Source organism: Ostrinia furnacalis, unplaced genomic scaffold, assembly GCF_004193835.3.
Source record: "Ostrinia furnacalis isolate ACB-3 unplaced genomic scaffold, ASM419383v2 OfSCF2392, whole genome shotgun sequence".
NCBI classification, from domain to species: domain Eukaryota; kingdom Metazoa; phylum Arthropoda; class Insecta; order Lepidoptera; family Crambidae; genus Ostrinia; species Ostrinia furnacalis.
The window spans coordinates 550,878-571,906 of NW_021132631.1; the positions used below are offsets into that span (position 1 = coordinate 550,878).

Consider the following 21,029-nt stretch of genomic DNA (forward strand, 5'->3'; position numbering starts at 1 on the left):
AATTATAGCTTATATGTTATTCAGGGTTGTAAACAATAATACTGTAAAGTTTCATCAAAATCCGTTCAGTAGTTTTTGCGTGAAAGAGTAACAAACATCCAGACATACAAACTTTCGCATTTATAATATTATTAGTAGGATGATGAGCTTATTCATCTTCCATTCTTGGAAGCTGATTTACAAATAAATGCTAAGATTAATGTAACTTTTTCCAAGTATTGGAAAACTGTACCCCGAATATGTAATTAGCTTGTCTCTCATCTCGCTAGCCTCCGTCGCGTGAAAGCAAGCATTAAAGAAATATCAAATTATGGCTTTCTAGTACTACTTCTACAATGTATAAATACAAATAAGTAAACAAGCAAATACCTGAAGTCACATCGACCAATTGTGTTTTCAGTGTTTGATTCTCCGTTGAGTTGAGACCATTAGAACCGACAGACGATGCGACTATTTATTTATTTACTATTTAGTTTAAAATCTCTCCTTTTACAACTATATTTAGCTAAGAACTGTTCGTATCATTCATCACTGTTTCATAAAGACAGGCGTTATAGTGATTTTTATAGCCGCAACAATAGATGTACAATGTTACGTCAATCTGAAAGCGATTATGAAGAAAGCTAATATCTCTCTCTACTTGAGTTTTGGCAAACCAACTGTAAAATANGCGGGCGGCCGCTAGTTATGAATATGAGTTTATTTGTGACCGATTTATTACAATAAAGAAATCATTTTAAATTATATTTATAATTATTGTAGGTACCTAAATAGATTTTTTATTAAAAAAATATTTTGTTTGAAAATGTGTTCAGTAAATTAAGTTGTTATCTCATAATAATATCTTGATCAAGATTATCGACCCGGAAGACTACTGAAAAAAAAAAGATTAATCATTGTTATATTTTGATAATTCTACAAATTGCCACCTATTGTTATTATCAAAATACTAAATATTTTTCTGAAACTTAAAATATGCCAATATTAGCTTGATTTATCGTTTAATGTAGAACATAAGAATTTTACGTTAAAATAATATTAATTGCGGATACATTTTTAGTTTTTTTATTTATTTGCAATTTTTATTAATTCTTTTTGCAGCACTTTTTATAAATTATAATTATTATCAAATATTTCCATCGAAAGTTCTTTCCGCTTTATTACGCTGGAGAAAGTCATACTTTGTAGAACGGAACAGTGTTATCGCCGGGATTGAGAAATCCGTCGTAGCTGGTTGGCTGTGACGTGTGAAATATCAATCTAGGTATACTAATAATATCTGTAAAATAAGGGCCCAAATCTACTAAATAAAACCAACTGCTTTGAAAACAACACCAGGTTTATTCAAAGAGCGAACGAAATCCTCATGACACCAAATGCTTATATAGATCAGAAAAAATAAAACGATACCGCGATCTAAAACCGTACAGCGCCATCTCTTGGTGTCGATGAGAACTAACTATTACATTGCTTAAGCATAACACACTAGTTTTGCACTTACATTTTAGTACCAAAATTGGACATACCGCCCACCAAGGACATCTGTTTATGTCCTTATACAAATAAAACATAAAAAACTTATACAAACAAAACTCGGCCATCATCATGAGGTACACTAACTTCACCATACATACATATAAACTTAATTAAAACGTTTCGGATTTAACAGGTAAAATACATAATTTGGATGTAGGCCGCTTAATTATGGATCCATTGCATTTGAGAGATACGACCCGCGTAACTCCGTCCAAACCTGGATGCTTTTCGACAACCTTGCCCATGAGCCAACGAGCCGGGGGAAGGTTATCTTCCTTTACTAAAATAATATCGCCTATAACTGGTTCTGGGGTACGATTTGTCCACTTGTACCGTTGCAACATATGCAGAAGGTACTCATTTGACCATCGCCGCCAAAAACCTTGCAACATACGTTGTGTAACCTGCCAGCGTCGCAGACTTCCTATGTTCATTTCGAGATAATCTCGGTCAGGCACAGTGACAAGGGGCTCACCGATAAGAAAGTGTCCAGGTGTTAAGGGCATAGGGTCCTCACAGTTACTCGGTAATTGGGAGATCGGACGGGAATTAAGACAAGCCTCGATTTGGCTGAGTAGGGTGGTCATCTCTTCAAAGGTAAGCGTTGAATCACTGATCACTCTTCTCAAGTGAAATTTGGTAGACTTAACTCCGGCTTCCCAAAGTCCACCAAAGTTGGGTGCATGAGGAGGGATAAAATGCCAAGTAACACTGTTGTCGTTCAGCCAACTCCGAATTTCAAGAGCTACAGATGACCTTTCAAGCACAATTAAAGAATGTAGTTCTCTGGACGCACCTACAAAATTTGTGCCATTGTCACTCCATATTTCTCTACAAAGTCCTCTCCTTGAAACAAATCTTTTGAATCCTGCAATAAAACCTTCAGAAGTTAAATCACTTACAACTTCTAAGTGAATAGCCCGGGTAACCATACAAACGAAGAGACACACGTATCCCTTGTAAGACTTGCTGCCCCTACCTTTGGACATTCTGATGCTGATGGGTCCAGCAAAATCAACACCGCTTCTCAAGAATGCTCTTGCTGGTGTTACACGACAAGACGGTAACTGACCCATGATTTGTGGCTTCGTCACAGCAGCATGTCGCACGCAAGTGACGCATTTGCGCACATGAGCCTTTGTTACGTTCTTTCCTGAGATTATCCAATATTTTGAACGTAAGTAATTGAGCATTACGGATGGACCACCATGAAGGGTCTTCTTGTGTGCATCATCAACAAGTAAGTATGTAAAATGATTTTTCTGAGGGATGATGATCGGATTTTTTACATCATCGTCCAGTTGAGCATTTGTAATTCTTCCGCCTACTCGCAAGATATCATCTTTATCTAATATTGGATTTAGACATTTTAGTTTACTTTTATTCTTCACTTTTCCTGTTCTTTTAAGGTCCTCTATTTCTTCCAAAAAATCTTTCCGTTGACATTGTCTCGTACATATCTTCAAAGCTTCTGATATTTCATCACTTGTTAGGTAAGATTTATGTTGATTCTTTTTATTTTCTTTTTTCGTTAGATTTAAGAACCTTTTGCAAAATGCTATGACCCGTACTAATCTGTGCAACGATGAAAACTTCGTCCAAACTTTGTCCTCTGGGACATTATCAGTAACTACATGTGATTTAAGTGCTCTTTCTTCCATGTTGGTACTGATTGATTTTGGCCGCGTGTACGTAATGGTTTCTTCCTGAAGCCATAACGGTCCCTGTATCCATAACTCGTTGCAATGAAGCTCTTGCGGAGTTAATCCCCGAGAAGCAATGTCAGCTGGATTTTGCGATGACGTCACATGAGCCCAATGGGTGTTGTCCAATAAGGAGATAATGTGAGAAACCCTGTTTCCTACAAAGGTTGTCCATCGACTGGGATGACCACTAAGCCAAGCAAGAACCACTGATGAGTCCGTCCAAGCACGTACACTTGATTTCGGAACGTTCATTACCTCTGCAACTTCAGTGATTAGCTCAACTAACAAAGCGGCTCCCATCAACTCTAGTCGGGGAATGGATTGCTGCTTCACAGGTGCAACTTTAGTTCTGGATGTGACTAAGCTTACTTTCACTTCACCCTGTACATCTATGACCCTGACATATACTACAGCTGCATATGCCGCTATAGATGCATCGCAGAACCCGTGCAATTCGACTACCTTATCGTCATGACAAGTTGCAACCCATCTTGGAATTTGACACTTACTAATGTGCTCTAGTTCACATCTGTAGGCTTGCCATTCATCCAACAATTCCGCTGGCAACTCTTCGTCCCAATCAATTCCCGAAAGCCAAAGCTTTTGAATAAATATCTTAGAGACAATCACACATGGTGACACCCAACCTAGCGGATCATACAGACGAGATATGTCTGAAATCACCCTTCTCTTTGTGATTGGTGTTTGTTGAGTCGGCAGCTGCACTGAGTACTTAAACTTATCAGTATCTCGATCCCAAGACAGCCCTAAGATTTTTATAACATCGTCTATCTTGATATCCTTTCCCAATTGAGTTTCCTTTTCGCCTTTAGTGTCTGAAATTTGTTGATTCAATTCCTGATCATTACTAATCCACTTTTGCAGTTGAAAACCACTCTTGTCAAGTAATTCTGTAATTTTTTCCTTGATCATAAGTCCCTGTTCTATTGATTGACACCCTGACATCAAGTCATCGACATAAAAATCTCTCTTCACTATTTCGCGTATCTCTGGACAACTTTGACCGTCATCTTCTGCTACTTGCTGCAGTGTTTTCACTGCTAAGTAAGGAGCAGATGCTGTACCGAATGTAACACGTTGCAATCTGTATTCTTCTAACTCAGAATCAGGATTATCTCGCCAAACTATCCGCTGAAAATCGCTGTGTTCATCCGAAACCTTAACTTGCCGATACATTTTTATAATGTCAGCGCAAATTATGATTGGGTGCATTCTCCATCTCATAATAGTGTGTCGTAGAGGCGGTTGTAGAGTAGGGCCTACTAAAAGGTCATCATTAAGAGACACCCCATTAGAGCCCTTCATTGACGCATCGAATACAATTCGGACCTTTGTCGTAGACTTGTCTTCACGTATGACAGCGTGGTGGGGCAAATAGACGGCTGTATCTCTCTTTGAATCAACGCGGCTGTCTATACGTTGCATGTGTCCCAGCTCTAAGTATTCATGAATTACCTCAGAGTAACGTTCCTTGATTTGAGGTTGTCTTTTAAATTTATTTTCAAGTAGCAAAAATCTTTTGATTGCAAGTTCTCTAGAATTCCCATATTGGGATTTGGGATCTCTACTGCGAAATGGTAGATTCACAACGTAGCGCCCACTCTGGTCTCTGCTTGTAGTTGCTTTGTATATTTCTTCGCAACGTTGCTCATCTTCAGACAGAATCCTTTTGGGAACAATGCTTTCTATCTCCCAAAATTGCCTAAGTAATTCATCATCATCCGCCTGATTAGTAGAGCCACTTACGACATGATGACAGTGAATGTTATTCTGTTCATATCCGGTTTGTCCAGATAGGATCCAGCCTAACACAGTATTTTGAGCGGTAGGTGTCCCTCTAGGTCCCTTTATAATACCTTCCCTCAGGACTAGGCCATAAATTTCTGCACCAAGTAACATGTCCACTTTACTTGGCGTGTGGAACTCTGGATCAGCTAATGTGACCGCTTGAAACTCTGGCCATTGACACTGGTGAAGCTTCTCTGATGGCAGTAGAGACGTTATAGTGCTTAGCACATAAGCTCTTACTTGGACGCTAAACTTTGGATCTAACCGGGATTGAATCGTTACCATTACGACAAACCTGGAAGCTAAGGAGCTTTGATCTCCGCCTATTCCTGTTATAACTGACTTAACAGGTATTTTCTTCAGCCCTAATAACTGAACTGCTGATTCGGTTATGAATGATGCTTGGGATCCCTGATCCAATAACACCCTCAACAGTTGAACATAGCCGCTGCTAGTCTGTGCTTCGACTAGAGCTGTTGCTAACAAAACTTGAGTAGGCACGGACATCGACTCTTTAGAAAAGTGAGTGACTACATTGGAAGTGGTTGGTTCGCCCTCTGACAGCTGTGCCTGAACCGTAGACACGGCTGCTGTATTGACTTCAACTGCTGAATTAAATTTCTTTGTTGTTGCAGTGAAGTTTGAATTAGACTTGGGATGTAATAGTGAGTGATGTTTTTTATTGCAAATACGACAAGTTGAATTGGTGCGGCAGTATTTAATTGAATGATTACTCCCCAAACAATTAAAGCAAAGTCCATTGTTTTGAACGAAACTGTGACGCGAATCGTAACTCTCTTTTGCAAATTGTTTACAATTGGCGATTTTATGATTTTCTTTGCAAAATGAACATGAAATTACAGACTTAGAGTTATCATCATTGTTGATTACATGCATAACTTTTGGTTTATTATAATGAGAAGTGCTGTTTTGCTTAGACTTAATATTAGCTTTTGGATCTAAAAACTCAAGAGCACGAAATCTGGCTTCTAAAAATTCTTTAAATTCAGAAAACTTTGGCAAACTATCATTTGAGCTTATCTTCGATTCCCATTGCTTTCGTGACTCTGCATCTAATTTAGAACCAATTATATAAATAATTATAATGTCCCACGTACTGATGTCGACACTGAGATTTTGCAGACCATTCAAACACTCAACAGTTGTGTCTAAAAGACCCTTTATAGCTGTCGAAGATTCTACGACATTTGGCTGACTTATGAGTCGCTTTAGTAAGGTGTTTGATAGAAATCTCTTGTTTTTGTACCTGCTGCTTAACTGAGACCAACATTGCTTATAATTACCAGCGGTTATTGGTATATGTCGAACAAGCTGTTCTGCCTCACCTGTCAAGAGACTCTTAAGATAATGCATTTTTTGCACATCATCTAAGCGGGCATTTCTATCGATCAATGACAAAAACAAATCCTCAAATGTGGTCCATTCGCTATATAAGCCCGAAAAGCTAGGGATGGATATTTGTGGTAGTTTTACAAATGAACTTTCATTAGATTGACTCAAATCGGATGGAACCTGTCCTTTACATGTTGATTGATTTGGTATTAAACAATCAATGGCTTCCTTTAACTCAGATTTATAAGCAAAATATAATTCCTCGGCATTTTCATAAACGTTATCTTTAAAGTACTGATCTCCCGAATGTTTTTCTGTGACTAAACGAATTATGTTTTCATGCGTTGAAATAAATTGTGACCATTGATTGTCCAAAGCCTCCAACCTAGTTTGCAAATATGATAACTTAATTCTGTCTCTAGGTGATTTTCTGTAATTACTTCTAGCTTTATCAATTGACTTGTATTTATCAAACTGTAACTTATACAATTCTTCCATTATGGAGCAATTACTGTGTTAACAATATAAACAAAATTATAATTTTCAAGTAGTTATGAAGCTAAAATTTTTACAAGTGTTTTAAACATGCAAAATCGATATAAAATCGGGCATAGGTTCCCCGTCTCACCACTTTTTACTTAATTATTGCTAAGTCTTAACTAAAGTTACTCTAAATATTACAAAGTCCAATAACTGATTGAAACAACTCCAAATTTTTCTAAGTCCGGTTAATTTCTCAACTTGCAAAATATTCTTGAAGTTCCAAATAATTTAAAAGTACTCACAGTTATGCACCTCACTCACACTGATCACTTGGATTATTTACGCACGTCACAATATTGCCGCCACGCCGCCCAAATTGTCTCCTCCGGCACCTTTGCACACCAATTTGCAGCAACAGCGCCCTCTAGCGCCGGTGAGCGCCCGTCCACCAAAGTACACCTCCACCCGTCGAGACTGGTCTGCACTTCAGTAACGATCCGTCACTGGTTTCTATGCAGTGTTGCAAAAAGTCGCCGGAAGACACGAACTTGTGTCTTAAATCCGACTCGATAAGGACCATGTAAAATAAGGGCCCAAATCTACTAAATAAAACCAACTGCTTTGAAAACAACACCAGGTTTATTCAAAGAGCGAACGAAATCCTCATGACACCAAATGCTTATATAGATCAGAAAAAATAAAACGATACCGCGATCTAAAACCGTACAGCGCCATCTCTTGGTGTCGATGAGAACTAACTATTACATTGCTTAAGCATAACACACTAGTTTTGCACTTACATTTTAGTACCAAAATTGGACACTTTTGCACATACATATGTACAGTGGCGGAAGTTACCACATATATCTAAGATGTTGAAATTGAAATTAACATTTGAATGTTAAAGTACATAATTGTATTTTAAATTACATTTTAATTACTTTGAAGTCAGTCAAAAGCTTGTAAATTGAGTCCTATTTATAACAATGTTTGTAAGTCTTATTTGCTCGCTTTTTTTCTTGTCCAGTTGGCAGACTTCGGGCTATCCAAGATGGTGGAGGACAAGTCGTACTACAAAGCGTCGCGCGGCAAGCTGCCCATCAAGTGGATGGCGCCGGAATCCATCAACTTCAGGAGATTTACTTCCGCCTCTGACGTCTGGATGTTTGGTGAGATTATTATTTTAATATTGATAGCCATAACCTCAATATTTCCCGAGAGAACCAGCACCATGGTATCTGTTTAGGTTATTTATATGAGCGTAAGGTAGTTGTAAGTCACAGAGCTGACTATGAGAAGTAAGAAACAATATAGGGCCCAGTATAGTCCCTTGAAGAACTCCGAATACAAGAGCCTCTTGGTGGCTGATTATTTCTCCTATCTTTGTACATAGCGTCCTTCCCGATAGATAATCTCAAAATAGAACATATGTTTAAACGTCGGGCTTAAAATCAAGGCTTTGATTCGTTTAATTCAAATACATACTTAGACCGGTTACAGCTACAGCTTTGAATCTACATATTTTGTGAACCGAATTTTATCATTTCATGCATTATGAAATGGGACTTATGGAGTTTAGTTTATTTCCAGTAAATTATTTAGTAATCTATGCTATTATTAAGACTATTAAACCTATTTTTTTTGTTCCAGGCGTCTGCATGTGGGAAATCCTGATGCTTGGCGTTAAACCCTTTAGCGGGGTGAAGAACAATGACGTCATCGGCAAGCTCGAGAACGGGGAGCGCCTCGCCCTCCCGCCGCGCTGCCCCCCTCGTCTTTATTCCGTCATGTCGCGCTGCTGGGCCTACGAGCCTTCCCAGCGGCCCACTGCCCACCAGCTGAAGGAGACCTTATTGTGAGTGCCTTAGAGTTGATAGTCCCTAACCAGTTATGACGAGGACCGTACAGTTGATAGTCAAGTCGCTCGGAGAGCCACCAGCTCAAGGAGACTTTATTGTGAGTACCATAGAGTCGCTAGTCGTGTGTACGCCACGTCGCTACCGGCCTGCGAGCGACTCGCATTGCTCCACCGCGCGCTAAATAAGACCTTATTCCAAGTTGTACTGAGTCGCTAGTCCCGCGTACTATGTCGCTGTCAGTCTACGAGCGTCTCGCTCTCTCCGCGCTGCCCACCTCGTCTTTATTCCGTCATGTCCGGCTGCTGGGCCTACGAGCCGTCCCAGCGGCCCACTGCCCACCAGCTGAAGGAGACCTTATTGTGAGTTCCATAAAGTTCATAATCCCATGCATTTCGCCACGTCTATAGCAACGTCCCACTGCGCTCCAGCTCCAGCTAAACTTTACCTTATTGTAAGTGTCATAGAGTTGCTAGTCCCGCGCACTACACACTCGCGCCGAAAGATACCTTATTGCGAGTACCATAGAGTCGCTATTTCTCCCCCCGCGCTGCCCCCCTCGTCTTTATTCCGTCATGTCGCGCTGCTGGGCCTACGAGCCGTCCCAGCGGCCCACTGCCCACCAGCTGAAGGAGACCTTATTGTGAGTGTCATAGTGTCGATATAGCAAATACATCCCGCTACATTTCTTGGAACGCCCTACTGCGATCCAGCTGAGGAGACCTTATTGTGAATGCCATTGAGTCGCTAGTCCCGCGCACTCCACGTCACTACCGGCCTGCGAGCTCTTCGCTTCGCCTCGCCGCGCGCTGAATGAGACCTTATTCCAAGTGGCATTGAGTCGCTAATCCCAAGTACTCTAAGTCGCTTTCAGTCGTACGAGCGTCTCACTCTCCCCGCGAGTCTCTACCTAGCTCTCGCAACGGTACTCAGCGCGCCAGCTGAAGAAGACCTTATTGCAAGTGGCAGTGAGTCGCTAGTCCCGCGTACTCTGAAGTCGTTGTCAGCCTACGAGCGTCTCGCTCCCCCCGCGCTGCCGCCCTCGTCTTTATTCCGTCATGTCGCGCTGCTGGGCCTACGAGCCGTCCCAGCGGCCCACCGCCCACCAGCTGAAGAAGACCTTATTGTGAGTGCCTTAGAGTTGATAGTCCCGTGCATTCCGCCACGTCTTTTGCAACGCTTCACTGCGCTCCAGATGTGCTGTGCCGCTCGTAGCGGTACACCACGCGCTGAAAGAGACTTTATTGCAAGTGGCATTGAGTCGCTAACTGTAAACTTAAGTGCGCCTCGCCCTCGCCCCGCGATGCCCGCCGCGCCTTTATTCCGTCATGTCTCGCTGCTCGGCCTACGAGCCGTCCCAGCGGCCCACTGCCCACCAGCTGAAGGAGACCTTATTGTGAGTGTCATTGAGTCGCTATTCGTGTGTACTCCACGTCGCTACCTACCTCCGAGCGCCTCGCATCGCCCTACCGCGCGCTTAAAGAGACCTAATTCCAAGTGGCATTGAGTCGCTAATCCCAAGTACCTACTCTAAGTCGCTTTCAGTCGTACGAGCGTCTCCCTTCCCCCGCGTTCCCCTTGCCCCTCTACTCCGTCATGTCGCGCTGCTGGGCCTACGAGCCGTCCCAGCGGCCCACTGCCCACCAGCTAAAGGAGACCTTATTGTGAGTGCCTTAGAGTCGATAGTCCCGTAGTGCTCCCCCTGAGTCTTTACCTACGAGCTCTTGCAGCGATCCACCGCGCACCAGCTGAAGGAGAGCTTATTGTGAGTGCCATAAAGTCGCTAGTCGTGTGTACCCCCACGTCGTTACCGGCCTGCGAGCGCCTTGCATCGCCCCACCGCGCGCTGTAAGAGACCTTATTCCAAGCGGCATTGAGTCGCTAGTCCCTTATAAATCACTGTAAGCCTACGAGCGTCTCGCTCTCCCCGCGCGTCTCTATCTAGCTCTCGCAGTGGTGCCATAGAGTCGCTAGTCCCTCGTACTCTAAGTTGCTGTCAGCCTACGAGCGTCTCGCTCCCCCCGCGCTCTACTCCGTCATGTCGCGCTGCTGGGCCTACGAGCTGTCCCAGCGGCCCACTGCCCACCAGCTGAAGGAGACCTTATTGTGAGTGCCATAGAGTTGATAGTCCCTTGCATTCCGCCACGTCTATAGCAACGTCCCACTGCGCTCCAGCTCCAGCTAAACTTTACCTTATTGTAAGTGTCATAGAGTCGCCAGTCCCGCGCACTACACACTCGCGCCGAAAGATACCTTATTGCGAGTACCATAGAGTCGCTATTTCTCCCCCCGCGTTGCCCCCCTCGTCTTTATTCCGTCATGTCGCGCTGCTGGGCCTACGAGCCATCCCAGCGGCCCACTGCCCACCAGCTGAAGGAGACCTTATTGTGAGTGCCCCAGAGTCGCTAGTCCCTAACCAGTTATGACGAGGACCGTACAGTTGATAGTCAAGTCGCTCGGAGAGCCACCAGCTCAAGGAGACTTTATTGTGAGTGCCAGAGAGTCGATATTCGTGTGTACTCCACGTCGCTAGCGGCCTGAGAGCGCCTCGCATCGCCGTACCGCGCGCTGAAAAAGACTTTATTCCACGTAGCATTGAGTCGCTAGTCCCACAAATTTTACGTCGCTGTCAGTCTTCGAGCGTCTCGCTCCTCTCACGCTGCCCCCCGCGGCTAGAATCCGTCATGTCGCAGCGGCCTACTGCCCACCATTGAAGTAGACCTTATTGTGAGTGTCTTAGAGTTGCTAGTCCCGCGCACTCCACATCGCTACGGACCTGCGAGCGCCTTACATCGCCCTACCGCACGCGGAATGAGACTTTATTCCACGTAGCATTAAGTTGCTAGTCCCGAGTACTCGTTGCTGTCAGTCTACGAGCGTCTCGCTCCCCCCGCGCTCTACTCCGTCATGTCCCGCTGCTGGGCCTACGAGCCGTCCCAGCGGCCCACTGCCCACCAGCTGAAGGAGACATTATTGTGAGTGCCTTAGAGTCGATAGTCCCGTGCATTCCGCCACGTCTTTTGCAACGCTTCACTGCGCTCCAGATGTGCTGTACCGCTCGTAGCGGTACACCACGCGCTGAAAGAGACCTTATTGCAAGTGGCATTGAGTCGCTAACTGTAAAATTAAGAGCGCCTCGCCCTCCCCCCGCGCTGCCCCCCTCGTCTTTATTCCGTCATGTCGCGCTGCTGGGCCTACGAGCCTTCCCAGCGGCCCACTGCCCACCAGCTGAAGGAGACCTTATTGTGAGTGCTATAGAGTCGATAGTCCCATAATTAGTGCTCCCCCTGTGTCTTTTCCTACGAGCTCTTGCAGCGGTCCACCGCCCACCAACTGAAGGAGAGTTTATTGTGAGTGCCTTAGAGTTGATAGTCCCCTGCATTCCGCCACGTCTATAGCAACGTCCCACTGCGCTCCAGCTCCAGCTAAACTTTAACTTATTGTAAGTGTCATAGAGTCGCTAGTCCCGCGCACTACACACTCGCGCCGAAAGATACCTTATTGCGAGTGTCATAGAGTCGCTAGTCCCTTATAAATCACTGTCAGCCTACGAGCGTCTCGCTCTCTCCACGCGTCTCTACCTAGCTCTCGCAACGGTACACTGCTCGCCAGCTGAAGAAGACCTTATTGCGAGTGGCATTGAGTCGCTAGTCCCGCGTACTCTAAGTCGCTGTCAGCTTACGAGCGTCTCGCTCCCCCCGCGCTGCCCCCCTCGTCTTTATTCCGTCATGTCCCGCTGCTGGGCCTACGAGCCGTCCCAGCGGCCCACTGCCCGCCAGCTGAAGGAGACCTTATTGTGAGTGTCATAGAGTCGCTAGTTGTGTGTACTCCACGTCGATACCGGCCTACTAGCGTCTCGCTTCCCCCGCGTTCCCCTTGCCCCTCTACTCCGTCATGTCGCGCTGCTGGGCCTACGAGCCACTGCCCACCAGCTGAAGGAGACTTTATTGTGAGTGCCTTAGAGTATATAGTCCCTTGCATTCCGCCACGTCTAGCAACGTCCCACTGCGCTCCAGCTGAAGGAGATCTTATTGTGAGTGCCATAAAGTCGCTACTCCCGCGTATTCTACGTCGCTTCACACGAACGCCTCGCCCTACCCCTGCGTCTCTACCGCAGCTCTTGCAGCGATACACCGCGCACCAGCTGAAAGAGACCTTATTGAGAGAGTCATAGAGTCGCTAGTCGTGTGTACCCCACGTCGCTACCGGCCTGCGAGCGCTTCGCTTCGCCTCACCGCGCGCTGAATGATAGACCTTCTTCCGAGTGCGATAGAGTCGCAAATCCCGCGTACTCTTAAGTTGCTATCGGTCTACGAGCGTCTCGCTCCCCCCGCACTGCCCTCCTCGTCTTTATTCCGTCATGTCCCGCTGCTGGGCCTACGAGCCGTCCCAGCGGCCCACCGCCCACCAGCTGAAGGAGACCTTATTGTGAGTGCTATAGAGTCGATAGTCCCGTAGTGCTCCCCCTGTGTCTTTACCTACGAGCTCTTGCAGTGATCCACCGCACAACAGCTGAATTAGACCTTCTTGTGAGTGCCATAGAGACGCTAGTCGTGTGTACTCCACGTCGCTACAAGCTCCACGTCTCGCTCCCCCGCGTTCCCCTTGCCCCTTTACTCCGTCATGTCACGCTGCTGGGCCTACGAGCTTTCCCAGCGGCCCACCGCCCACCAGCTGAAGGAGACCTTATTGTGAGTGCCCCAGAGTCGCTAGTCCTGCGCACTACACGCTCGCAGCGCTAGAGCGCACGCTGAAAGAGACCTTATTGTGTCGCTAGTCGTGTGTACGCCACGTCGCTGCAATCTTCCTAGCTTGATGCTCCATTTGGGGACATCATTCTATCACCATCAGTGCTGAGAAGAAGTCTCGGAAGAAATTCGGTCATCTTTGTCAGCCTAATAATTATGTATATGTAATAATTGCGATGTTGGTAGGAAAATTCCATCTACGTCACGTTATGAGCTGACGTACGTCCCAAATACTTATTCCTGTTATAAGTTTATAGAGAATCGATTTCTTATTTTATATCACCAATATTATAGCATACATATTTCATTGCAGCGACATCCTCCACGAAGAACGCAACACAGCGTGGGACACGATGCGACGCGAGAACAGACGAGTGGCAGCCGCATCGTGGGGTGACGAGCCGCCGCCCAAGCCCAGCCGCCCGCCCACCAACCTCACCGGTCAGTCACTTGATACAATGGGATAATTTCTTAAAATAAAAGATTTTTCTAAAGCCTGGTCCGTGAGCACGTAGAATCCTGTCCAATGACCCCAAGCTTGCACACTCACTGCGGGCGCCCGTCGCACAGTCGGGACAGCAACATAATTACGCGCGAACGATAGGGATGGGTAGCTTGGGGTCATTGGACGGGATTCTACGTGCTCACGGACCAGGCTTTAGTCCATCAATAGTATTATCAAAAATATTCTAAACAGGCAAGAAATAAATTTTTTTTTTGTTTAATTATAAAGTTATTGTGACTTAAATTTCAACATGACGTCACGCCGTGCTACAGTATTTACCACGCAATGACGTCACTGGTCTCCACTTTTGTGTTTTGGCGCGCTTTATCTTTGTCAATTTAAAATTTGAAAGCGAAAAATGTCGGGTATTTTTGGAAAAGTTAACTGACAAACTAATTCAAACTACCTATTGCTTTTTAAGCCACTTTAATTAATATTATAACAATACTGCTAACAATTCTGATACTGATTAATACTGCTAGCGAGGTTATTTGGCAATAACCTACTTTATAAATAAAAAAATGACGTGTTATTTTAAATCAATAATCTTATCCTCAGCTGCGGTGGACTCCACTTCAGTGCAAGCGGCCGGCGCTGCTCCTCAGACCTACATCGTGGCTCAAAACCCTTTGGTCCTCGCACACCTCCTCCGAGAGAACCAAGCGCGGGCCCTCGAACCACAGGCCTACACCACCCCCGCCTCGGTATTTAACACCGTCGCCGTCGACTTCGCCGAAAGCCTACCCGAGGAGGATACTCTGGAAAAGATCATCAACCCCAAACCCGACGAAATCATCGACATACCCCTCCAAACTGTCCCCATCCCAGCTGCCAGCCTCCATAAACTAGATCCCATAGTCCCGGAACAGACTGAGGATACTTTAACGGTTGTTGTAGGCGCGAGCTGCGATAACCTCTGCCAAAACACCGCGTCCCCTGAAGTACAAGCTCAGGAAGATACGGAACCGTACGCGAGTCGAGTCCGGTCGTTGGAACGGAACACGCGCGGAACGCTGTCGACAGCGGAACGCGCGCCGGTTAGGATGGGGTCGCTTGAACGCAATGCCAGGGGTAGTCTGTCCCACAGGGGGTCGCCTGTCCCGATCGCGCCGTTTACGAGACAACACTCCGTCCCCGCCTCCCCTCCCCCTAGGACCCGTCGAGAGCAAGATGTAGGACAGTTTTCGGTTCAGGGTGCGTTGAACGCGCAGTTAGCAGCTAGTGTGGTTAACAAGATGAGGCAGCAACCAGACCCGCCTTTGGTGGAGGAGATATACGATTTTGGCGGTGAAAACGTAAAGAGTTGTGCAGCAATCGCTGCCCAGAAAGCAATGTCGAAGCCGTTTAGACCCGCTGTCATGTCAGCATCGCACCCAACTTCGTATGGGGTGCCCGTGGGGATAGTGCAGGGTGTTCCATACTCGCAGAGCCCCGTGAAGCCGAATAAAATGGGTTTCGTGCGTTCATCGAGTCCGGTATTCGCAGGCGGGTCTCCGATGTACGTGCCGCAGCAGATGTTTAGCACGCACGTGCAAGGCGCGCAGCCGATGTATCGTCCGCAGGCCACCGCGCAGACTGCTAGCCAAGCTACGGCAGCGTTTGGCCCGCCAGTGGCTGGACAAGCTGTGTATGGCGTGCCAGTGGCCGGACAAGCTGTGTATGGCACGCCAGTGGCCGGTCAGGCCGCGTTTGTGGCGCAGGCCGGGTTCGCCGCGCCAGGGGCCAGTCAGGCCGCGTTCGGCGGGCCAATAGCCGGCCAGTACGGGCCTCAGAGGCCTCAGTTCGTGTCCGCATCGTCAGTGGACGCTCAGAGCCTGTACGCTTCGCGGCAGGAGTGCTCGCCGGTGGTTCCCGCGGGCCCGCAGGCCGTCCAGGTGATTGCACCTTTAATGTCAGTTGAAAGATAGCGTCGGCCATATTTACATTATCACGTGACATCATGCCTACGTGCGCATTTGTACGAGTCCTTGCACGTACCTTGACTCGTGCAAGTAATACACGTAGGTATGGGATACGTCCCGCACGTGGTAATGTAAATATTCCTTTAAGTGACAGTTTTCGTTCCGTCGCTTCCGTCGAATGACCACGCATTTTTAATGGATTATTTGGTAGAATCGAATTTAGCATGTAAATTAGGTAGTTGTGATGTTTGTAGATACGCATGTTCAATACAAATCCACGGTTCGTATTATTTTAGAAATCACGTTTATGTAAATATTATTAAATATTTTATTTATCGTACCGTATGTTGATGACTTTGATTTTATTTTGTTTTCTGTACATAAATATTGATTTTCTTTTTTACAGAGTGTTTTGTGTGTCCATGGGTTCCTCTGGTAGACTTTTGGCTTTATTTTACATTATTTTATTTTATTTTTAACTTTTGTTAGGAGCCGTTTATGAAGTTTATTTATTTTGGTATTTTATTTCACCGCTTCTTATTATTTTATAAAACACTGTAGAAAAAGCACTATGTAGGAATAGTTCGCACGTACTTTTAAGGTTTTTCTTAAAATTGTATAGATACAACACTCATACCAATTTTATCTAGTTAATTTTAAACCTAACTTCAAGGATGATGAAGTTTAAAATCTATTTGGGACATTGGTCATTTTAGGATCATCAGAAAAAAAATACGTCTGATACCTATACAAAACTTTTGATTTTCAATCTAATAGGATTTTCATTAAATAAATACTTCACAAGTGGCTCCTAAATTAACCTTCCCATAAGAACTAACTTTGTGAGTCTCTAAAATCGGATCCGGTGTTTGGTAAAGTTTAACAAAACGTGTACGTCCTATTTACTAAATTTTCCAAATTATTTTCTGTAAATTAATCGTTTGGCATATTGGAATTGTAAAATTCAAAATTCTTAATTGCATTTTCGTACTAACAACAAAGTTAGTTCTTAAGATGGATACGAAAAAGCTAGAATTATTTGACAAAAATAGATTTAAGAGAGTAAAGTCGTTCTCTCTTTCTATCTCTCAAATATTGATTACAAAAAACAAAACTAAAAATAACTCTAAAGTTCTTCTGGCTTTTTCACAAAAAAATAACAATCTTGAAGTGTGTAACAATCACATTTATTTTTTCGCGAAAATGACCTTTATTGTAAACGCAACAGAGTCCAGAATTCGACACGGAGCAGGCCGTGGAGAGGCGACTGCTCGCCGAACTGGCGAGACAGCAACACCAGAGCGAGGAGGACAGACGATGGCTTCAAATGCAGGAAGACAATCTGGTGAGCATGAAGAAATAAACCAAATTATGAATAAATAGGGAAAATAATACGCTGTACACTACGAAAACATTCTGGGAGTGGGTAGTCAAAGCGAAAAAACGCTCAACGACTGGAATGTGCAGGTGTCAAAATGAATCACTGTGTCAACAACATGATACCTCTATTTTTCTGATCAATCTATTATACGTCTGATCTCTTCCTTTTGACATTATTATTTCCATATTACAAACTTTTCTCCCCTTTAAGATTCAATATTTTTGCGTAAGAATACCTTGTGTTCTTTTCCTAGGCCCCATCAACATAAAAAAAATCATCAGATTTATTTTAACTATGTATTAGGAATTTGAATTTAATAAGCACAGTTAAAATAAATTGGTGTTTGTAATAATTAATGCGGGTTGATACGTAATGTAGTTATAATATTGAATTCCCTTTACAGAAGCGGCTATCAAACGTGCAATTAGCTTCAGAGATGGAAGCAAATGAGCAGAAAGTGGAAGCGACGCCCGCGACCGAACCCAGGACTTCTAGTCAGCCGCATTCTGGTAAGATTTTATTCTAGAACGCCTAGTACAACATCATCATTATCATTATCCCCTCATTTATTCTCTTATTTTTGCTCCTAAGAACACACCTCTTTTATTTCACTAGAGGCATATTTGTTGACCCATCCTTCCCAATATATTGTTTTAACTTTCATGGTCACTAACATAATAATTAATTAATATTAACGGGATTGCTACCATGTACCTTAATTTTGAGTTTCCGATATTACGGCATTGTTGCAAGCGGCATGGTCACGGAGTAACCACTTTGGCCATTAGTACTAATTATACTTGTTACATACTTCCTTATTATTAACAAATAAGTAATTATAAGGTAATTACTTATCTGTTTCATTAGCCTTTGGTTTGAGCATAAAAAAAATTTTCCTTTTTCAGCGGCAAATTCATTGGAAACAAGTCCAGCGAACACAGTGAAACCAAAAGATAAACCTGTCGAAGAAACCAAGGTAAGCGCTTGTTTAATTTTTGTTATAATGTAGTTCTTATATTGTATAACCCCAGTTACATGAATACTACAACTAAATAAAAAATAGATTCCACTTTTATCACCTGGCTTTGATCACCCAGGTGATCGAAGTGGACGCCAGTTTAATTATTATTTTAGTTTCCTTTGATCACCTACCTAAAATAAATCACACATCTGAATAGTCACATACGAGTTCATGTCTGAACTAAAATAATAATTTAACTGGAGGAATTTAGTCATCTTATCCATGGGTGATCAAATGACACCAAATTGTCGCTTGAAGTCCACTTTAATCACCTGTGTGATCAAGCCAGTAGGACTAGGATGCGCGCCGCGATAAGCGGTTATCACGCCATTTTATCGATTTTTTCAATACATTTTGGCGTCGATAAAAGTTATTACGGCGTGCATCTTAGGTGTACAGGTGATGAAAGTGGAATAGACCAAAAATATGCTATAGTAAGAGTTATTTCAATCATTCAAAATCAAAATCAAAATTATTTATTCAGTTTAGACCACAAGTGGCACTTATGAACGTCAAATATAAAAAAGAAAAGGTAGCCCTTATGGGGCACTTTACATGTCTCCTTATCTTTTGGGACCTACCAGTTTCAAATTAGTACTTCAAATACCCCCATTTATCGTTGTACAGGGCCGCGGCAACACTAGCGATCCAGTATACGCGGCGACCACAGCAGTGGTCCGCTGCGTGATGCGGCTGGCAGCCGGCTCGCAGGCGCCTGCTGCGCCACACGATACCTTGGCCGCTGTGAGAGCAGTAGGAGCTGATCTTAGGGCGCTGTGTGCCACTGTGGACCTATTGGTGGTGCCGTTCCCTCAGTCTGCACAGAGGTAAGAACCCTTTTGTGTCTATTAGGCATAGTAAAATCTTAAGGGGGAAGGTATTACGCGCCCGCCGCGTCGCACGATACGTTAGCCGCTGTTAGGGCAGTGGGCACGGACCTTAGGGCGCTGTGTGCCACTGTGGACTTACTGGTGGTGCCGTTCCCTCAGTCTGCACAGAGGTAAGAAAAACAAAAAGAGAAAAACCTTTGTACTTTTAAACCTTTAAGCGGGATCAGGAAGACTATACTAGTAGTTATGACGCGCTGATGCGCCGCACGATACGTTGGCCGCTGTGAGAGCGGTAGGCGCAGACTTTAGGGCGCTGTGTGCTACTGTGGACTTACTGGTGGTGCCGTTCCCTCAGTCTGCACAGAGGTAAGAACCCTTTTGTGTCTATTAGGCATAGTAAAATCTTAAGGGGGAAGGTATTACGCGCGCGCCGCGTCGCACGATACCTTGGCCGCTGTCAGAGCAGTGGGCGCGGACCTTAGGGCGTTGTGTGCCACGGTGGACTTACTGGTGGTGCCGTTCCCTCAGTCTGCACAGAGGTAAGAACCCTTTTGTATCTATTAGGCATAGTAAAATCTTAAGGGGGAAGGTATTACGCGCCCGCCGCGTCGCATGATACGTTAGCCGCTGTAAGAGCGGTAGGCACGGACCTTAGGGCGCTGTGTGTCACTGTGGACTTACTGGTGGTGCCGTTCCCTCAGTCTACACAGAGGTGAGCACCTTTTTGTGTCAAGAATCTTACTATATCATAGGTGGGAAGGTATTATGCGCCCGCCGCGCCGCAAGATACGTTAGCCGCTGTGAGAGCGGTAGGCGCAGATCTTAGGGCGCTGTGTGCCACTGTGGACTTACTGGTGGTGCCGTTCCCTCAGTCTGCACAGAGGTAAGACCAACAAAAAAGAGAAAAATATTTTGTACTTTTAAACCTTTAAGCGGGGTCGGGAAGACTACTAGTAGTTATGACGCGCTGATGTGCCGCACGACACGTTATCCGCTGTGAGAGCAGTGGACGCGGATCTTAGGGGCTGTGTGCCACTGTGGACCTGGAGCCGTTCCCTCAGTCCGCACCTTGGTGAGCACCTTTTAGTATCAGGGCTCCTCAAAACTTGAAGCAGGAAAGGTATAGGTAAAGTTCTCTATTTGCACAGAAGTAAACACCAACTGTTTTATATCGTTTCCCCGATGAACTTTATGTTTCTTAAGGCGAGAATCAGTAACAATCATTGACGATTCTCTTGTTCACTGCAGCGTCGATATAAAGTTTTTTGAAATTTACTGGGGACATGCAAAAGGTTCATTCCAAAAACTACTTTTACGACTCAATGAATGATAGTATTTTCTACTCTCTCGCTCTGTTCTACGTTTCTATTAAAATATACCTTCCCAGTTAACTTAAACTGTATATTATCTCTTCTCCAGGGAGGTGGAGATGGCGCACCAGGTGCTGAGCAAGGATATGGCGGCGCTGGTGGAAGCCATGCGCCTCGCGCTCACATACGCCAACACCACGCTGCACCACGAGTACACCAAGTCAGTACACATTACATTCATTTACATTCAAATATATTTTTTAACTAAAGCCCGGTCTCCAAGCACGTAGAATTTTGTTCAATGACCGCACAGTCGTGATAGCAATATAATTACGCGCGAGAGATAAGGATAAGTTTGGGGTCAGTGGACAAAATTCTACGTGCTCGACGACCAGACTATAGACTAGCAGTAGGTACTACTACTACTTGAAGACTAAAAGCCGAATGAAAGTACTTTTTCTCATGCACTACAAAGGTTTAAGAAATTTCAATGATCAAGGGTACCTACTTGATCGGGACTGATTTCGATAAAAATGTTTAAATTTTTCAATCTATACGTGGATTCGGCTTGGATTATTTTGAGATATTTT

The 21,029-nt window shown here is 44.6% G+C and overlaps 2 protein-coding genes across 3 annotated transcripts in view; one reads left to right on the forward strand and one right to left on the reverse strand.

Annotated features, from left to right (window-relative positions):
* LOC114355341 (focal adhesion kinase 1-like) overlaps positions 1 to 21,029 on the forward strand; it is a 32,250-nt gene that overhangs the window by 8,859 nt on the left and 2,362 nt on the right. The window contains exons 6-15 of one of the 2 annotated variants that reach the window (XM_028308141.1): positions 7,915 to 8,056; positions 8,538 to 8,676; positions 9,321 to 9,386; positions 13,805 to 13,932; positions 14,555 to 14,700; positions 17,126 to 17,242; positions 17,682 to 17,787; positions 18,184 to 18,254; positions 18,927 to 19,126; positions 20,549 to 20,659. In XM_028308141.1, the coding sequence (XP_028163942.1) occupies positions 7,915 to 8,056; positions 8,538 to 8,676; positions 9,321 to 9,386; positions 13,805 to 13,932; positions 14,555 to 14,700; positions 17,126 to 17,242; positions 17,682 to 17,787; positions 18,184 to 18,254; positions 18,927 to 19,126; positions 20,549 to 20,659 (1,226 nt within the window). Of the gene's footprint in view, positions 1 to 7,914; positions 8,057 to 8,537; positions 8,743 to 9,320; positions 9,387 to 13,804; positions 13,933 to 14,554; positions 14,701 to 17,125; positions 17,243 to 17,681; positions 17,788 to 18,183; positions 18,255 to 18,926; positions 19,127 to 20,548; positions 20,660 to 21,029 lie in introns of both variants that reach the window. The other variant, XM_028308139.1, reaches the window with a different exon arrangement.
* LOC114355340 (uncharacterized) lies at positions 1,291 to 6,588 on the reverse strand. The gene has a single exon (XM_028308138.1). It carries the CDS (start codon positions 6,423 to 6,425, stop codon positions 1,647 to 1,649), a length of 4,779 nt encoding a protein of 1,592 aa, XP_028163939.1. The 5' UTR covers positions 6,426 to 6,588; the 3' UTR covers positions 1,291 to 1,646.

Bases quoted from the DNA above. Each gene is read 5' to 3' on its own strand.
- LOC114355340 (XM_028308138.1), bottom strand. From the start codon at position 6,425: ATGCATTATCTTAAGAGTCTCTTGACAGGTGAGGCAGAACAGCTTGTT.